A 20,757-nucleotide genomic window follows, 5' to 3' on the forward strand; every position below is an offset into this window, starting at 1 on the left:
AAGGTGAGAGCATTAAAACAAGAATGCTTTATTTCCTAAGTCATTTTCACTATTTTATCTCAATAATAGGTTAGATATGTCTATATCAGAAAGGAGATCAATTAAATTTGAATCAGCAGATGCGTGAGAGCAAGTGAGCGAGAGAGAGAAGGAGAGGGAGGAGGGGAAGAAGAGTAGGAGGAATAAAAGATTTTGTATCACTTTTAAGTGCAATAATAATTTATCTTGGGAAAAATCCTTTATTCCTTTATCTCATGAATAAAGTACATTTTAACACAGCAGACAATTGTACAAAACACTTAGGAATTAGATCTTAACCACTATTTTACTTAGGTTCAGCTAAAAAGAATTATTTCCCAAGAAAAATCTGTGCTAAATCACAAAAAAGTTCATTGAATGTTCTGTACTGAAATATTAACTTGACAACTGGTACCCACTCAACTACAAGTTCCATGAGCAGGGACTTCATCGGTTTTTCTCCTTACAGTGAACACAACATGTATTACAGAATCTGTTACACAACTGAATCTCAGTATCTTCAATTTTATCCAAGAAATAGTTTCCAATATTGAAAGAAGTTTGGTGTTAGGCATTTAAAACTAAGAGTAATAAAGATAAAGCAATTTATCCTATAAAAAAAGAAATTCTTTTTTTTTTTTTTAAAGATTTTGTTTATTTATTGGAGAGATACAGAGAAAGAGCTAGAGAGCATCCCATGGGGGAGAAACGGGAAGTAGGCTCCTCGCAGACCAGGGAGCCTGATGTGGGCTCAACCTCACCTGAACAGAAGGCAGATGCTTAACCGACTGCACAACCCAGGTGCCCCCAAAAAAGAAATTCTTAATAGAAAACGGGTTTTAAAATTCTCACAAAGTTAGATTTATTCTGTAAATGTTAAGGCATATCCTAATAGTATCAATCAGTGCACACCAAAGCTCTTCAGACAGCACAAAGTACAGAATTTAGGCATTTGTCATAAGGTTCTATTAAAACATATATCATGCACACACATGGGCACACACACCCACACACAATCTTTTAAATCCTTATGTTCCTTGACTATTAAAAAAAAATGATTAGAGGGTATGGTGATTTTAATGAAATATTTTAAATTATAGTGCACTATCCACCTGCGACTAAATTCCTAGTTTGCTTTTCTCATGCACGACCAGTATCAGAATTGTTGGATGATGAATACTGGCTCCATATGTAGAATAATTCCTCAATAAAACAAGCCAGGCAGAAATGATTTCTGATTAAGATTTTTTTTTTTTTTTTTTTTTTAGTATTTAATTGTCCCAGATGTACTGTTATTTTAGTCCAGATTTTTTTTTTCTGTCTTATCCAAAACAACAGGGCTATTTGTGCAGGACCAGGACTTGTCAGTGCATTGTTCTGCTTCCACTGCAACAAAAGGAGTTGTTGATCATTAACCCATAGCGTATCTCAGCGGTCTCCACAAAGCCTCTGCTATCTTTGCAATGAATAACTTGTATTTTTGTTTTGTTTTTTTTTTTCATGGAACCCAATCACTTAAGTTTAATTATTCAGATATCATTTTTTCATTTATTGTGCATCCACAATATGGCACTATACCTCCGTGTTTAAGAGGATAGATGTTGGACAGAAGGAGATTCCTATTCCAGTTCTGTTATTTGCTAGCAGTTGTGACCAGGAGGAGGCTATTTAAACTTCCTAAATTTTATTCTTTTAACTACAAGATGGGAGAAAAATAATCTACATCATACAGATGTACTGAGGATCAAATTCAATAATGCATTCAGAAACTGCAGCACAGATTCTGGCAGATAGCAAATAGTAGCACTTAGGGAGATGACTTATGGAATCCTGTGGCCTGTTTTCAGATATTAGCAGTGTTACTTTGCAGCTATGTCCCAGGTGGAAGATACTTACCCTCTCTGTATCTGGGTCTCCTCACCAATGAAAGGGGAAGAGCACTGCCTAATTCATTGTTTACAGAAGCAAAGAAGTCAATATATACAAAACATTAGATGGAATTGGACATGTAGTAACAATAGATGTTGAATATTATTCCATAAACTCAGAGTTCATATTACAATAGCAATGTTAATATCTATATAATGTTAATATCTAGTACAATAGCTGCTCACTGCAGCTGTTATGTGCCTATCCCAGGCACTACCCTAGGTAGTGAGACAGAAGGTAAAAGGTGTTCCCCTAGTATAAGGCCCCCACAATCTATTGAACTTTGTTTTTTTTTTTTTTTTTTCATGTGACCATGCTATTCCTCCACAAATCGACCCAGGAAAACAAACCCTTCTTCCCACACACCTCCTTAATTCTGAAGGAGGAAATATCTACAAGTCTCTGGTGAAGGAATCATTTTTCTCCCTCTCAATCTAATGATATTACAAAACGGGGTGGGGGGATGGAGGAAAGGAGAGCAGGGGGAAAATTAGGAATAATTCTCTCCATCCTTGATGGGGAACTGGCACTCCCTGACACACAGAAGGTGAGAATTGAATGAAATAACTTTCTTAAGCTCATTCTTCACAAGTTTTCAGACAGAACCTGAAAATCTTCATATGATACAAAATGTACACCAAACAAAGGATGACTGAAATTCTAATCAATCTACGTCAAAAGCAAGAAACTCCGGGTTGGGGAGGTCAACGTGCTGTAAGCCAAGTCTGCAGAGGACAGAATGGTCTAATTAATTGGAGAAGAAAATCAGGATCCAAAAAGACTTCAAAAGGTGGACAGACTGAGCCAAATCTAACAAGATGATGTTAATCAATTAAAATTATCTGCTTGAAGAAAAAAGCTAAACATAAAAAGAGAATTATGAGGGTACGGATCTATAAGTAAAGAATCTTCTAGTTGCTAGGGAGCTCAGTATGAGTCAGCAGTGTGCTTTGGCCACCTGAACCGCAGCAACAGAGTCAACAGAAACCAAAGGAAGCCAACAGGGGTGAGGGGATGGGGGTTGGGGTGGGCAAAGCTAGGGTTCTGGAACTTAAATGCAAGTAGTGATAGCATCATATGTCACCTATTCAAGTTGTTCTCACTTAAAAGGGGCCACTGACAGACAGCAGAGTGCTCCTTCATTCACTCCACTAGTCCCCAGTGGGCACCCTCTGTGTTTTAGGCCCTACTCCAGGTGCTGGAGATTCAGAGAATGGGATAGACAAAGTCACTGAAGTCTTCATGAAGCCTAAATCTGGGGAGGGGACATCACATTAAATAAAATGAATTATTTGGCAGGCAGAAAATAAAGGAAGCGACTGATAGGGAGAGACAAGCACGAGGAGGACGTAGAGTTGATTAAGACCTAGTGGTTGATAAAGACCTCACCACTCTCTCAGGGAGGTGACTTTGAATGGGAGATGCAGGAAAAGAGTGCCATGCAGCAGGGACAAGTGGAAAGGCTTTTAGAGAGGAACAAGCTGGAGAGGAAGGCTGCAAGAGCAGAAGGAAGGAGATTGTGGCTGAAAGACAGAGAGGAAAGAAACAGTGGGATACACTTAGAGGAGTGGGGGGCGGGGTCAGATCATAGACCACTTTGGAAGCCATGTTACAGAACTGATTTCATTCACTGTATAACCAGCAGTCGTTAAAAAATTTAAAGCAGAGAAGTGAAGTGATCTGACTAAAATTTGAGAGATGTTTTAGATTGCCATATGGGCAGTAAGTTGGAGCCAGGGGAGCAGGGTAAGGGTAGAGGCTACGACACCAGGTAAGAAGTTTGGGAGGAGGGCAGCCGTGCAGACTGCAGGTGATAGGGTACCCCCAGGACGTGGAAGATGTGGAGACACATGTGCTCTGCAGAAAGGACCGTGTTATCGAACAAGTCGCAGAAGGGGTTGAAGGAAATGAGCATTGAGCATTGTTTGCTGGTAAAGGCAAAGATCAGGGATCACCTGTGACAGCTGTTTTCAAATCCTTATGTAGCTTAGTTCCAGGGTGACAGCTTTACAGTGTGCTGTCTCAGAGGGTAGACAAGGAAGGTTTACTCTATACCTCATGGATTGGAACCTTGGTCCACTAATTATAGACTATGTGACTCTGAGGATACAACATCTGTTTAACAGGGTTGGTGTGCGGATAAAGTAAATTAATGTTACAAAAAAATACGTAGACAGGACTTGAGACTCATGATAAGTACATAGTAAACCACAGATTGTAACAACAATTAGGATTATTATTTTTATTAGAAGAAAGTTATTCTGGGGCACCTGGGTGGCTCAGTCGGTTAAGCATCTACTTTTGGCTCAGGTTATTATCACAGAATCCTAAAATCAAGTTCCACACTGGGCTCCCTGCTTGTTAGGGAGCCTGCTTCTTCCTCTGCCTCTCCCTTTGCTTTCTCTTTCTTTCAAATAAATAAATAAAAATCTCAAAAAAAAAAAAAAAAAAAGGAAGGAAGGAAGCTATTCTTAGGCAATTGTCTTTTAAATATTTTTGTTTTAGAAACCTTTTTTAAGAAGTTGATGAAATATATTCTTTTCCTCCAGAAAAATGCACAAAATACCTACACCTGCACACACATACACATACAATTTTTAATATAAATTTTAGCACTTAGCAGACTCCTCTGAGAGCCCATCCATGGACTGACTTGATAGGGGAGCACAGAACTCACAGTAAGAAGCCCTGTTTAAAGGAAAGGAGTTGAGAAGCCCAGACTTGGCTTACACATAAGCTTGTTGATTCATGGAAAAATTAAAGCAGGAGATGTCTCCAGCCTTTCCTTTCTCTCCAAGGCATCATGGAGCAGCCTGGAGAGAGGAGAACATCACACACACCAACAACAGTAGCAGCAACAGCAGCACAAGAAGGCCTGCTCTGAGGACAGTGGTGGCCCTGCATGAACATAAGTATGACCAAAGGACCATTGGTTTTCATCAGAAAAAGATGCAAGACAGTGTGAGGGATAATAGGGGTGATGCCTGGATTCTCCCTGGTCTAGGTGAAAAGAGACTTATAGGGAGTGTTCTTATATTTCTGTGGTGGGAAATGAACAGAGAAATAATATTCATTGCTATTATCCAAGTGAACTCTAGGACTCTAGGTTGCTGTGGCCTGGGGGAGCCTGGGAATTAGATATCTTTTGGTTCGCTACAGAGGGCAAATTCAGAGGCAGTCGTGCATTTGGGCATGTTCAGCAACTCCCCCATCCTCCATCGCCACTGAGCTATGGCTGGATATGTATATATTCACAGGGAATCCAAAGCACCTAGGGAAGTATCCATTACAGAGCATGTGTTCAATAAACGTGCATTGACTAAAAGAAAACAGGCATAAAAATACCATGAGAGTCAAAGCGAGGAATCAGAATCTCACTCAAAAAAAGAGTAAAGCTGTAGGAAAATAGACTGTTTTGCCCCAGGAATGGCTAGACCTTTAAATAAGAAACAAGGCAGAGATACTGGAAGAGAATATATGTTTTAAATAAATAGGACTGAGATACTTGAAGAGAATATATGTTTTAAATGCACTGTTTGAAATGTGTGTGTGTGTGTGTGTGTGTGTGTGTGTGTGTGTGTGTGTGTGTTTGCTATGGATCCCTTTCTTCAAATGAAATTTTACACAAAAGTCCAGTACATTGCTTAGATAGAAGAGTTCTTCTCATTGTGGAGATGGGCACTGTCCTCAACCCACCTGCTAGGCCTAAGGTACTCCTCCAGAATTCTAAAGGTACAGTTTGAAAATCCACTAGATTTGGTGACCCCCTAACAGCCTTGTCAGATTGTCTCTGAACATGGAACAAAACTGAGTTGACATTGCCTTGAATGACTTTATCTTTGGCTCAAAATTCCTAGATGTCTAATCATAGTGGCATAAAATGATTTAAAAATCCACTGAATATATATACTCCCCAAGAGAACTCCCCTGCAGTTCACTTGGGGCATCCCCACACTGGCTACAGCTCACTTCCCAGCCACCTCCAGCATACCTCTTCATGGACTTGGGGGAGAGTTCCTTTTCCACCTCCTTCATGGGCATGCTGTAGGAGTCTACATTGTATTCACTATCATCATCATACTCGTGGTCTAGCAGTGTTCTTGCCCATGTTCCCATGTCATAAGGGGGCAGCATCCCTCCAAACTCAGAAGGCAGGATCTCAGGATGAATTAGTTGGTGTAGACTGTTCAGGTTGTTACCATGCAAAAATATCTACAAATGCAAGAAGGGGAGAAGAGAAACACACACAAGAGAATAAATACCATCCAAATAATAAGAGGAGGAAGTGAGGCTAGGAAAAGCAAAAACAAAATTTTTCCATGTCTGTTAAAATGTTCCTTCATTCACTCTGTGAAATAGACAGGGATAGTACTGTTATCCTAATAAGTCATATAAAAATCCTGAGGCGTAGGAATCTTAGGTAGTTCCTAGAAAGTCAGATAGTGGTTGGGTTAAAGAGCTGGAACCTGAAATTTGGTTTCCTACTTTATAGTGAAGACATGAGCAGAATCCAATGGGCATTTTGATCTGTACATCATCTTGACGTTAGTTATGCAAAGCTAACGAGGTGCATAATGAATGCTGTTAAAATAGACTGTTCTCATAAGGGACTCATCAACTGTAGAGCCCATCCAACTTATTAAGCCCAAAAGCTGTTACCAGTATGGCTTTCTCTTTTATCATCAATAAAAATAAGAATACTGTAACCACTAAGTTACTGCTTTGTAATGCAAAATGTTTGATGTAAATAAAAGCAAATTAGCATTATCATAATGTAAGGTTGAGTGAAGGTTTACATCCCAAAGGACTTACATTCTATAATGCTGCCAGCATCTTCTCTACTAGAGGTTTCCATGCTTCTTGCTTAAATAAAAATGGAATAATGGAGTGAAAATGTAAAGCTATATGTATACATTAATTATTGGTATTACCTAGAGCTTTTTTTTTTGAAACTAAAAAATCACTGGGACACCTGGGTGGCTCAGTTGGTTGAGTGTCAGACTCTTGGTTTTGGTTCAGGTTGTGATCTCACAGTCATGTGATCAAGCCCCACATCAGGCTCCTCACTCAGCATGGACTCCGCTTGGGATTCATCCTCTCAATCTCCTTCTGCCACTCTCCCAACTCTCTCTCTCTCTCCTAAATAATCTTTAAACTGAAAAATTATTCAAGGTACATATTCAAGATTTGTTTCTCCATAAATTTTACCTCTTTTCTCTTCTTTCATTTCGATCTCAAAACTGTAGGATCAGTCTTCCCTGAAAAAGCACTTGTGTCATCTCATATAATTTATATAATATTTAAGGATTATAGTTTATAAGTCACTTAGAAATAGTCAGTCATAGTTTCTAAGTGACTCATACTTGAAGTTTATGATGAACAGGCTAACATAATTATCTTTGTTTTCTGTCATTTTAGAGTCCACTGAAATAAATACATAGGAAAACAAAGAAAAACTAGTCTACAACACCCAACAAAGTAATAGGGATGGGAATTATAAATCAACAAGTAATTTCAACAGATTATGGGCTACTAAAAACAGATGACAGCAGGTCACTGGCCACAATAGGCAGAGTAGTCAGCTACCCGAAATATTTCCACCTACAGAGGTGGAAGATGCTGCCTGCCCCAAAGCACATTAGGTTAATTGCAAACTTTACACGTTCCTGCTCCTCTTTGCATAGCACAAGAGTGCCCCCTACCCACCCACCCCTACCCCCGCCCCCCCCCCCCCCCGCACACACAGAGTTTCTTCTCATAAGAAATCAAAATAATTTGGGAGGGGGTAGTTAAGTTCTAACAACTGAAACTCTTGTTTTATTAGTTATACAACTTTATTTCATTAGATATGTTTATTCATGTAAGAAACCTCTTCAAGTCATGCACGACTTATCATAATAAATCTTTAGAGATTTATCCTAGCACACTACTTCCTCTCTCCTTGCTAACATTCTGCTACATCCTCCCTCAACATCACTTTCAGCTTTGGCCTTATTTCCTCTCTCACTGAAAAAATAGGGCAACCAGATGAGGCCCACTCACCAGCATCTGTGTCTGTATGCTGTACCTCTGCTCCTAGTTCAATGGAAAGATAAATTCTACAAAGGCCAACCTCTCCACCTGTGTCCTAGAAGCCATCCTCTCTCCTACTGTTATATTGCTCAAGCAAAATGTTCTTCTGTCTCTTTCATATCATCAAATTTCCTCTGTCTGGGGGATCTTTCCCATCAGAGCAAACTTGCCAATCCCTCTCCTCCCATCCCCCTTCAAACAGATGCACAAGACCTCTCTTGACCAGATTTCTACTTCCAGTTATTATACTATTTCTCTCCTTCCACTTATTACAAAACTCATCAAAAGAGTTGTTTCACTGTCCAAATACTCTAGTCCTATTTTTCCGGAGTCCAGTCTAAAGCAGGCCTTGCTTTCCAGTAGAGCATGAAGATAGTTCTTGTGAAGCTCTTTCTCATTTGGACATTCTCATTTGTCATTGGACAGTCAGTGTCCAATTCTCAGCCCTTATTTTTCTTGAACTCTCAGCAGCAATGGATATAAATGACTCTTGTCATTGCAACATTTATTCCCAGCATCTCTTGATTTTTCTGCTACTTTGACAGATGCTTCTTTTTAGTCTCTTTTGCTGATTATTCCTCATCACCCCAACATCTTAATATCACAGAGCTCCAGACTTCAGTTCTTGGATTTATTCTCTTCTCTAAGTATACTTACTCCTTGGTGATCTCATTCTGTCTAGGGCCCTAAATATTGTTCGCACACTGAAAATTTATATCTAGACCATTCCTCTGAACTTCATATTGCTATTTCCACTCTCTACTCGACATCTCCACTTAAGAGGTCAATGGCCATCTCAAACTTACAATATCCAAAGCTGAACTACAACTTTCTTCCCAAAAATCAGCTCTTCCCTGTTTTCAACATCAGTTAGTGGTAGGACTGCTTCAGGTTTCTCAGGCTAAAATCTTCAATTCGTCTTAAGTTGTCAGTAAATCCTTTTGATTCTTCATTCAAAAGATATCATGAATCTGAACATCTGCCCAGTTCGGCCCCTACAACCCTAAGTCATGCTACTGTCATCCTACAAACTGTATTACTGCACTAACCTTCTAATTGCTCTCCCCACTTCCACTCTTGCTACCTACACTCTGTTCTCAACACAGCAGCCAGAATGACCATGTCACAATGTAAGTCAGATCATGTCATTCTTCTCAAAATTCCCCACTGGCTTCTCCTTCCTCTTTAGAGTATATCCTATAAGACCTTCCATAAACTTCTTTGAACACATCTACTACTTCCTCCCTGCTGAAACACAATATGCACACATTTGTCTCAGGACATTTGCAGAGGATGTTTCTTCTGTCGATTTTTGCCTTTAATTATTCCCAAGGCTTATCCTCCCATATCTTGTAAGAATTTCATTTTTTAAAGCTTTGCTGGTTTTTTCTCCTTACATTTTTTCTCTGTCACCATTTCATGCAAGAAGTCTTGTCCATGTGGGCTCCCTTGCCTCAGATTAACTTACTATTCTAAGAATTAGCCTAAATAATACTTTCATTTAATTTCTCTACACTGTGCCATTAAAGAGATTATGGTAGGTCACCTGAGTGGAAGGGAGAAAAGAGAAATACATTTGGGAATGAGCAAGGAATCAGAGAGAGAGTCTACCATATTGAGGAACAGGTAGAAAGTTGCACCAATCAGTGAGGAAGCCTGTTTCCTGTCAGCTCTTGGGAGTGACAAGACCACAACCCAGGAATAACTGAAGAGTGCATGGAGGTTGAAGCCTAGGCATTAGGTTCCAGCTTTGGTGAAGATGCTATTTTCCTTTTTCATAGACAACTCAGAAGCAGAAGGAGACCTTAATTCAAGAAACTAATACTGACTTGAATAGTGAGGATGTCAGAAGCAGCTGTCCTGGATGGAAGTTTCGTTCCATATGAAAGGTTCCAGAGGGGAGCCTAATGGCTCAGGTCATGGTCCTGGAGTCTGGGATTGAGTCCTACATTGGGCTCCCTGCTCAGCAGGAAGCCTGCTTCTCCCTCTGACCCTCTCCCCTCTCATGCTCTCTCAAATAAATAAATAAAATCTTAAAAAGAAAGAAAGATTCTAGATATTGATGAGAATTTGAGAAAGGATTCCTCTACCACCTAGGGTTACTATTCCCATCAGCAGTCCAATATGGTAAAGACTCAAAGATTTCATTTAGTTAAAAAGAAGAAGAGGAAGAAGAAGAAGAACCAGGTGTTTCCTTTTTGTGACAAAAGATGCACACTTATTCCTTAGGTTTTTCTTTGCCAGTTTTTTAGAGCACAGATTTGTAGCATCTAAAGTATAGAATGTTTGAGTAATATTATGATGCTGAATCACTTGGAGTACCTGTAAAGAAATATAATAACTTTGTACTTTATATTGATTATATATGTAAGTGGAAATCAAAAGTGTTTTAATCTATAACTATTTTCTCCTATGAAGATTTACAAGTCATGCAGTCTTTTTTTTTTTTAAAGATTTTATTTATTTATTTGACAGAGAGAAATCACAAGTAGATGGAGAGGCAGGCAGAGAGAGAGAGAGAGAGGGAAGCAGGCTCCCTGCCGAGCAGAGAGCCTGATGTGGGACTCGCTCCCAGGACCCTGAGATCATGACCTGAGCCGAAGGCAGTGGCTTAACCCACTGAGCCACCCAGGCGTCCTACAAGTCATATAGTCTTAATTAAAATGGCAAAGCTCAGATACCTCACTTCCATCTAGAATAAAGCTATTCAAGAATTTTTCTAGGCATTGTCAAAATTATCTAATTCAATCAAATAAACTCCAAACCTGGAGCTTGGGGTTAGACTTGATCCTCCTTAGTCTGTTTCAACAGAGCAGTACACTGTGCTCAGAACAAATCACCCCGGTATTCAGTCTTTCAAGTATTTCTCACTTCACTCTGACTGAAAGCCCAGGCCCTTGCAATGGAATACAAGACCCCGCTATGATCTGACCCACCATATTCCCTTCTATCACATCATTTATTACCCTCATGAGTAGTTCATTCTGCTCCAGCTTTCTGCGCCTTCTTGCTGTTTGCCAAGTATACCAGGCATGTTTCTACCTGAGGAACTTCGTCTTTGCTATGCCCTCTGTCTGAAACTGTCTTCTCCCCAAATCCACATTTTCAGCTCTACTACCTCCTAGCTGTGATTTAGAGCAATTTGTTTAACCTTTTGTGCCTCATTTTCCCATCTACAGAAGGAGAAAAATAACAATGCTTCCCCTAGAGCCTTCCTTGTAAGGAGTAAATGAGTTACCATATGTAAAGTACTTAGAACAGCATGTGGCATAGAGTGACTACTACAGAAGCATTCACCAGTATAATATGTACTAAAAGCCTCAGCAGGTGTTTTGGATCACCTGATCAACTCTTCATAAAACAGAGTTTGAAAGTGTTATTTGTGAAGCAAATCATATACATTTTTCTGAAGTCTAACATGTAAATTGATATGATTCTCACCAGTAGAAACAATTCCTGATATAAACTCTAATTATTTACAGAAGCCTTCCTCCTATACTACAGAACATTTCAACAAATTCATATTCAGAAGACCTTTGGCTCAGTGTTTGATAAAAACACATACTTAACAATTATTTCTCCTCTATGCTCGCAATGAGGTTTCTAGAACAGACTCAGAAACACCTGAAATGCCTTCTCATTCATTGAGAAACATGAAAAATTACCTTCAGTACACATTTACATAAAGAATATTTCATTTTGGAACTAATCATTTGAGAATTGGTCACAGCACAGTGGTAAAAATAGCACTAAATCTGGAGATATTTCAATTCATATATTAGCTCCACAACACTACAGTTCTGTAAATGAGGAAACAAGTTACTTAGCCATGTGCAGACTTAGTTTTCCCAGCTCTGAAATAGGAGCTCAGGCTTCCTACATTTACTCTTCCCAATCTTTTGGATAAAATGAAATAAGGGGTATTAAAATCCATCTTAAAACCTATATTATTAATCATAATGATAAATGTGCTCAGCATTTACCATGTACCATGCACTGTGCTAAATACTTTATATAAATTGTCTTATTCACAGAAAAAAAAATGATTATTTTGTTGTATGTACTTTGAATATCCTCATTGTTAGATGAAAATCAGTCTTGGAATTCAAGTAACTTGCCATTTAAAGAAATGTTAATATTTCTACAAAGCAGCATTCTTTCTGAAATGTGTGAGCGATCATGACAATCACTATAGAGTTACATTAGAGATTACAAAATTCATTATACTCAATTTGATACATATTGTGAAATAACTAACATTCATATATCAGCTTATAAAGTTACAACTTTTCTCTAGGTCTCACTTGAAATTAAGTATACTAATAATCTAGAAACATGACACAACTTTTTTTTTTTTTTTTACTTTTAAACTTACGCTTTAAGATCTAATGAATGTACTGAAATGTTCTCCCAATTTGTGGAAGAGTAGAGAAGCAGACTTTTAAATATTTCTTTCATATATACAGTGATCAGAATTAATCATAAGGTCTTCGAGAATTTTTAAATATCTTGTATGTTGAATATTTATATGCAATATAGAGGCACATGTGACCACAGCCAATATTATGTACACGTTATACAGCATAATTCATTGAATGTGGGAGGAGAAAGAATATATAAACAAAGAAACAAACAAATACCCTTTTCCGAGTCTTCTCCTTTAGGAAAGGCCGGATCACGGTGTACAGGGCATGGATATACCACGGCTGATTGACAAAATGAATTCCTCCAAATCGTGCTGGGAAACTATCCTAAAGAGACACGGAGTGGGGAGAAAATCAACACATGCTTCAGTATATTGAGAAGGCTTGAGGAAGGTCATAAGGTATATAAATTTGTTATTCCACATGCCTAAATGAGACAATTTGTACAGTTAAAATGAATTAAAAAGAAGGAAGAAACTTACTGCATGAAACCCTGTAACTTTCAGACCTAAACTGAAGCAATATGTAATAGAGCAAATCCTTCTTCAGCACAGTTTGTTGATAAGAACTTCAACATTTTTAGGAAGTGCCATAATTAAAGCCTACAAAGTGTTAACAGTCATTATAGGCCAAGAAACAGAAATAAAAGACATTAGGGATTTGACAAATACTGAATTTACATTAGGTAAGTGTTTCATTTAAATTATTTCTGTTCTAAAATGTATTTATATTAAAATATTTTTTAAAATTTCACTATAGTTATCTACAACGTGAGCACTGTCATAGATCAAAACTCACTTCAGGGGGGCCTGGGTGACTCAGGTGGTTAAGCATCTGCCTTCAGCTCAGGTTATGAGTTCCAGATTCTGGGACTGAGTCCCACGTTGGGCTCCTGGCTCTGTGGGGGGTCTGCTTCCCTCTCTCATTCTGCTGCTCTCCCTGCTCATGCTCTCTCTCAGACTTTCTCTCTCTCAAAATGAATAAATAAAATCTTTAAAAAAGAAAACTCACTTTATTCTATCTTACCGACTTCATTATAAACATTCTCCTTCCCTTATTTCAGCCATTAAAAAAGGGCAGGAAATATGCAAAAACAAAATTAAAGCTTAGTGTTGTAGCGTAAGAAGTGTGAGGATGCATTTTGCTAGGTTAAATTAAGTCAACACCCTCATAGCGCACCCCACAGGAAGAAATTGGGCCTATTGTAAAGCCACCCCCCTCTTCAGCAAGAGCTCACTTGTGTAAGTTGTGCATGTGAAGTGATTTAGAGAGGTGTTTTCTTTCTGTGCGACTAAACAGGTACATGCCACTTCACTCCGTAATATGAAGGAAATCCTTAACTGAATGAATTGCAACATCTGACCTCGCTTGAGTATGCTACGGATTCCACATAAATGGACTGATTCCTGCTACTAGCTCAAAACCCCACACTGAACGGACTACAAAAGTCTTATTAAAAACAAACTATACCCCTAGAAGCATCCCTCAAGTTATCACAATAACTGGAATTCTTTTGGATTCTATTCAGAGCATGAATGGGAACAAAGGGAAAGCAAAGGAACTGAAATAATCATAGATGCATTTTCTAAATTTAGACTTTATCTTCTTTCTTTCTTTCTTTTTTTTAAGATTTTATGTATTTGACACAGAGAGGTAAGTGGGAGAGGGAGAGGCAGGCTACCTGCTGAGCAAGGAGCTTGAAGAGCCAAAGGCAGATGCTTAATGACTAAGCCATCCAGGCGCCCCTACATTTTTTCTTATATTAGATTGTTTAGTCAAAAACATGCACGGTATAATCCCATTAAAGTGTTCTAGTTTTGGGGGGACACTTAGGAGCATTAATAATTAATTCATGGTTTTCTATGTTCATTTTCAGAGCTAATAAACGCTTCTTTTTGCAAAGCAATTTCTATCTCTGGGAGTAACACACCATAAAAGATAACAGTACTTAAATAAATAAATAAATAAATAAATAAATAAATAAATAAATACATTAGAATAACTGAAGGTAAAATATGTCTCCTTTTATGTCAGTGCCTTACTTCCTTAATAAACACGTACTTTTCATTCCTCAAGAAGTTGTTAGAATAATAGAAATGAATCAGCTAGAAATACAGACATAATATTTTTTAAGTCATGACATTTTTATACATAAAGAGAGAATAACGTATATACAATTTAGAGAATGTTAAGATAAACATGCAAGTGCCCTCCATTCAGCTTAAGAACTAGAACATGGCTAGTAACCTTAAAGTTCACTGTATTCATATTCTCTGACCCTCTCCCACATTTTAAAATTTCCTATTGTTATTTTCTTGTTTTAATTTGGTAATATTATAAATTTATATTTTACCTGTTCTTTTATAATTTTGTATATTTTATTTATTTTTATATTTTATAATTTTTTCTGTGTATACATACAAACATCTCTAAAATATAGTTAGGTTTTTCTAAGTACTTACACTTTATAAATATATCACCGTAATGAATGTATTCTTCTGTTGTCACATTACATTGCTTTTGAGGCTCCTCATATTTGAGTTTTATACATGCGCAACCGTAGTTCATTGTCACGGTTGTATATAGTCTACTATTGTACAGTACATCATAATTTATTTTCTCTTGTTTATATTTGGTCTGCTTTGCCATCACCAGCCCTGATGCTGTGCAGACTTCATCTTGTGCATGTCTCTCGGGTATATCGAGTGTTTGTGTGGCGTGTATCTCTAAAGTGTTAACGTTGAGTCATAGAGTGTACATACTTCAACTTTACATGATTGGTAACAGCGATTATATCAATTTCCACCCCTCCTCCCCCCAACAATAAGAAAGGTTCCAGCTCTTCCACATACTGCACTTGGTATTGTCAATCTGTTAAATTTTTGCCAATTTATGGGTTATGAGATAGATTTTCATGTAACTTTAATTCCCTAGTTACTTTGTCTTTGCTTATTTTAATTCCATCATTAATAACATTATTTAATAATATAACTATTTAATACATAGGTATTTTCTTAGTCCTTGAGGGCCTGAATTTGGTTACTGTATCTGCTGATCTTGCTTACAGTATCTTGTCTATGGTGAACTCATATGTGGCTGATATTAATCATTGGGAATCCTGAAGTAGGTGGCTTGAAGATGCCTTGCTCCAGATAAGGTCTGTATCAGCTCCTACGAGCTCCTAATCCTACTCCTACCAACTATCAACCTGGTTTGGCTTTAATGTAATTTCCCATTTTGGGATTCCTCTGATAGAACAGTGCATATTCAAATCTCAAACTCACAGGAGAAAATTATGGTCTCAGATTATCAGAGAAGACTATTATTATTATTAATACCAATATTATTATTACTATTATTTTTCTACCCACTTATGGGAGAGAAGGAGAGGTTTATTTAAAGTTTCCTAGCCAGCAGGGATTTTCCTAGCACAATCTTCCCTAGAGGAATGCAGAGTCTCACATTTAGTCCCCATTTGCCCTTGGTCTCAGCTGAGGCAAGCCTCATCTTGGCTTCTGCCCACCCAAGGCCTTAGGCAATCATTACCCGCGAAAGCCGCAGGTTCCCGAAGTCAACACTTGCCTCCAGAACCACCTAGGCTTTACTTAATTCTCCTGGTTTTTGTTTTGTTTTGTTTTTCCAGAAGACTTAGTGTTCTTGCCTCACAGTTCAGGGGCGGGTAAGGGGTGGTGACTTCTCTCATGCTCCCTAGAGTTCAGCAAAGGATGTGAAAATATTTTTGTTGTGATGTATCTAACACCTCTGTGTTTCATGGCAGGAAGATCTTCAAGAGTTTTTAACCTACCGCACTACCTGAAGCAGAACCACTTGGAATGCTTTTTAAAATACGCTCCCGAATGGGCATTTAATCTCTAGAACAAAAGTGAATAAACATCAGCTATCAAGTTGTGACGCTAAATGTCTTAGCTCAGTATTTTTAAACCAACAATCACGTGGAGCTCATGCACCTTTATTGAAAAATGAACATGCACACATACACACAAAACTTACATATGAGTTCATGGACTTTCTTGGGTATATCTTTATATAAGGAAGGACGTGATCAGCACCAAAAAGCAGTTGAGAGAGGACAAAAGAGAAGGGAAATCCCTGACTTTGCAGTGAAATTCATCTAGGTTAAAATTCGGATTCAGGGCCACCTCTCAGGCATCGAAGTCCAAAACAAGGACAATATAACCCTTGATTCCCTCCTTCTCCTCACTGTGATTGCCTATCTTTCCTTCCTTTCCTGTCTCTTTGTAGCACTACAATGACTCGCACGTTATGCCTTCTGTAGCCATTGAGGTCCTTGGATACTCTGTTCCAGCTTTTGTGTTCAGAGTTCTTTCTTTTTTTCAGTTCTGGAGCTTTTTATTGATATATTCCTAAGCTTAGAAATTCTTTCTTTAGTCAAGCCCAGTCTACTAATAAGTCCACCAAAGGTATCGTTTCTGTTACACTGTTTCTGATCTCTAGATATTTTTTCTTCTTTCTTAGACTTTCCATCTCTCTGCTTATACTGTCCATCTGTTTTTGCATATTGTCTACTTTACCCATTAGAGCATTTAGCCTATTGATCAAAATTGTTTAAAGTCCCCAATCTGATCATTCCAACATTCCTGCCGTGTCTGGTTCTGATGCTTGCTCTGTCTCTTCAAGTTGTGTTTTTTTTTTTTTTTAATTTTTTCTAGTATGCTTTATAATTTGCTTCTTGATAGCCAGACATGATGTACCAGATAAAAGGAACTGCTGTAAGTCAGCCAACTGTAATGCATTGGTGAGGCGTGGGGGGAGGGAAGTGTTCCACAGTCCTGTGATGAGGTCTTAGTCTGCTAGTGAGTCAGTGCCTCTAGACTGTGAACTCCCAAGAGTTTCTCAGTTTTTTTCTCTTCCCATAGGTGGGACAGGTAGCCTAGAGTTGGGTATTTCTCTTTTCCCATGTGGAAGGCTAGAATTGGGTACCTTCGTACCCCCAGGCCAGTTTCTAACAATACCCCCGCAAATTAGGCTCTGGTTAACTTTCTCCTGCAGGCAGACCCTGTTAAGATCAGAGGAGGGCACTTGTGATGAGCACCAGGTGTTGTATTTAAGTGTTGAATTACTGAATTCTATATGGGAAACTCATAATACACTGTATGTGCGCTAAGTGGAATTTAAATAAAAACTTGGAGAAAAACAACAACAACAGAGTGCTCTGACATATTTTGAAACGGTTTCTTTTCCTTTCCCTCTGACAGAAGCACAGGGGATTTTTTCCTAATATTTACTGAAAACCTGGCCAGCTCCTGGAAGTAAATTTCAGAAAAATGTGGAGGGCCCCCTATGACTGGGCCCCCTGGAATTTTTAACTCTCAGCCCCATTCCCAACGAGCCTCCAGCAATTTGTCATTTAACCTTCACGATCCCAGCATTAGTTCCCACCAAGGTCTGTATACCCTTATGAGCCTCTGCTCCAGTAAGCCAAGACTCCCTGCGTTCACCTGTCTATCCCTCTAGTCTCGGTGACAGGTGCTACCTCACCTCTCTATGAATCTAAGAAGAGTTGTTGCTCTTTCAGGCTGCCCAGCTTTTGTGGTTGGGACAAAGTCGCATCTTCCACGCTTCCTACAAGCAGAACTGGAAACCAGAAGTCTGATCTTCTCACCTCTAATTGTGCCTCAAGCCTTGCAACATTTATATCCTTAGCTCTGTATAGCTTCATATTTCCACATTCACCCTCATGATCACAGTAAAGCCCCAAATCCACTGTGTCCTCTCCCCTGCTCGGCACATCACTTCCCTGTACCCTTGTCACGTCTATTAATGTTCATGTGTGGTTTTATAGCTTGTTGACTCTTCTCTCCCAAGTGCCTGGCATGGCTTTCCCTCCCTTTTCCTATTATCTTTTAAAGTTGATCTTTTAAGACCTACTTCAGGTGACAGCGTCTCCAGGAAGCTCTTTTCGATCCCTTCTCACACTTTTCCATGCCCTGTCCTCCCTTGAAAGTCCATCTCTGCCATCATGAGCACAGTGCCTAGGTCTCTCACTGCACTTGCCCACATGACCCTGGAACTGTCTCTTCATTTGTCCCCCTCAACTATTAAACTGGGAGCTCTTCAACTGCTTGATTGTGAGTTTTATACGGTCTGTTGGTGCTGGACCTGCATCCATCTTTACTCACTTCATGCCCCAACCAATAGGGCAGGGGATGGAAGGCGAAAACAAAAGAATCTGACAGCTGGGCTTCTAAATAAGAGAGTTCTGTCGATTAGAAGCATGTGAGCAAGATTTAAAGGACCAAGTGGAGGCAACATATTTTTTTTTTTTTTTTTTTTTTTTTTTTTTTTGCTGCAGTGGCAGCTGCTAGGCAAAGTCCAGTGGGACAACTGTTCATGGCACTATGTGGATACTACCCTCCACTACCTCGGTATCACTAGGTGAGAGGCTGCTGGGATGGCAGTAGTGAGAGGGTGGAGACTGAGAGGGTGGAGACAGCAGTTTCTTGACCTCTGGATCACATCTGCAGGGTTGGGACCTCAGAAGGAAGAAAGCAGACACAGTCCCCTAGTGACAATGTAATTCCTCCCACATTTCCAATGTAAATCCATTTGTCATTGAGCTATCGAGAGAGATTTCTGTTTTGTGCACTGAACTCAGATCCAGACTGTGTGTGATTCTTCTTTACATTCCTAACATTTTAAAAACTTCAGCGTGTGTGTGTGTGTGTGTGTGTGTGTGTGTGTGTGTGTATCCCAGAGCAGAGCTAGGTGAATGTTTTTTGAATAGAATAGATTCTGGAATTTACCACTTAAGTAAACTATTTAAGTAAACTGAGCCACAATTTCCTTATCTGCAAAATGGAAACATTTATTAGGACTGTTAATGGCCAATCATAGCAGTTAATCATTAAGCATACCTCCAAATACTGGGCTACCGTATTAAATATCAGTTTTCACCTCACACATAGAAATGACCATGAAAGTAATTTTATAATGGTTTAATGAGACGTTGTTTGGTCCTAAAACACTACATAGTACAAAATAATAATTAAAATAACAGCTTACAGGAGTGCCTGTGTGGCTCAGTCAAATAAGCATCTGCCTTTGACTCAGGTCATCATCTCCTGGGATCAAGTCCCGCATCAGGCTCCCCTGCTGAGCAAGGAATCTGCTTCTCCCTCTTCTTCTGCCCTCCCCCCTGCTCCTGTAACTCCCCCTCTCACTATCTCCTCTCTTCTTCTAAAATAAATGAAATTTTGAATAAAATAGAATAGAATAGAATAGAATAGAATAGAATAGAACATACAATACACTGATCACTGACTCTGCTGGTCACATATTCTTCATTGGAGATTATGAAGTAAGAAGCACCTTGTAATTAGTGAGAGTACAGCCAAGATGGGTGGAAGAAAGTTAACAGAATTTCTACCTATAAAAACTTCTGGCAATTCACCTGTTTCTGTTCATTTTCTTCTTGAGTGGTACACTTTCTGCTGTATGTACAGATTTTCTTGACCAAACACTGGGTTAATGGAAACTTGGTCTGCCAAAGCTCTAGTGGAATTCAGCATCTCTCCAAGCCTCTGTTGACCATACACTCTAGTAAACACCTTTCTTTGGGAGAAGATGGATTTGGAAGCATTTCCTTCACATAATACGTGAGTTTCCTTAAAAGTTGATTGCTATTGCCAACGATTACAAAATGATATCAGTCAAAGCAAAGCCTCTACTTTCTTCTCATTGGCATACAAACTGTATAGACACTATAGATACTGGTGCTGTGGGCACTCTATAGAGAGGTAAATATATGTATCTATATCAAATGTACATAGGTAAGTTATTGATATATTTTTAGCAAAAATATGTTTGCCTCAGGAATCTAGCTATCCAAGAAGAAAAACTGGAGAATGAATTATTAATATATTATTAAATTCTTTAATTGATTTTGATGAAATACCAAAAAATTATAAAATACTATTACAAGTAAATTGTAAGATTTGAGAACAATATAAATCAATATAATTTCTGGTACAAAGTACAGTTTGCAGCCATAAATGAGCAAAATGAAGGTTTTTTATAAGAATTAAAAATACAATTTTGGTCTTGTTTCACAAGACTGTCTAGGGTTCCTGAAATGATCAAAAGTGTTAAGAAGTGACCTCAGTGTAAACATAGGCAAAAATTGTATGTGCAACTCACTCATTCAAAATTAAACTCATTAGCCTTTTTAAAGATAGATAGATTGATTGACTGATTGATTTTAGGGTGGTTACAGAGGGAGAGGGAGAGAGAGTCCCAGGCAGACTCCCCACTGAGCTCAGAGTTCAATGCGGGG

The 20,757-nt window shown here is 38.7% G+C and overlaps 1 protein-coding gene across 4 annotated transcripts in view; it reads right to left on the reverse strand.

Annotated features, from left to right (window-relative positions):
* CLVS2 (clavesin 2) overlaps positions 1-20,757 on the reverse strand; it is an 87,547-nt gene that overhangs the window by 20,177 nt on the left and 46,613 nt on the right. For all 4 annotated transcript variants that reach the window (XM_059177686.1, XM_059177683.1, XM_059177685.1 and 1 more), the window contains exons 4-5: positions 12,660-12,770; positions 5,939-6,159 (exon numbers count right to left, since the gene is read on the reverse strand). In XM_059177686.1, coding sequence (XP_059033669.1) covers positions 5,939-6,159; positions 12,660-12,770 — 332 coding nt within the window. The remainder of the gene's footprint in view (positions 1-5,938; positions 6,160-12,659; positions 12,771-20,757) is intronic.

The sequence above is a fragment of the Mustela lutreola genome, chromosome 6, assembly GCF_030435805.1.
Source record: "Mustela lutreola isolate mMusLut2 chromosome 6, mMusLut2.pri, whole genome shotgun sequence".
In the NCBI taxonomy this organism is placed as follows: domain Eukaryota; kingdom Metazoa; phylum Chordata; class Mammalia; order Carnivora; family Mustelidae; genus Mustela; species Mustela lutreola.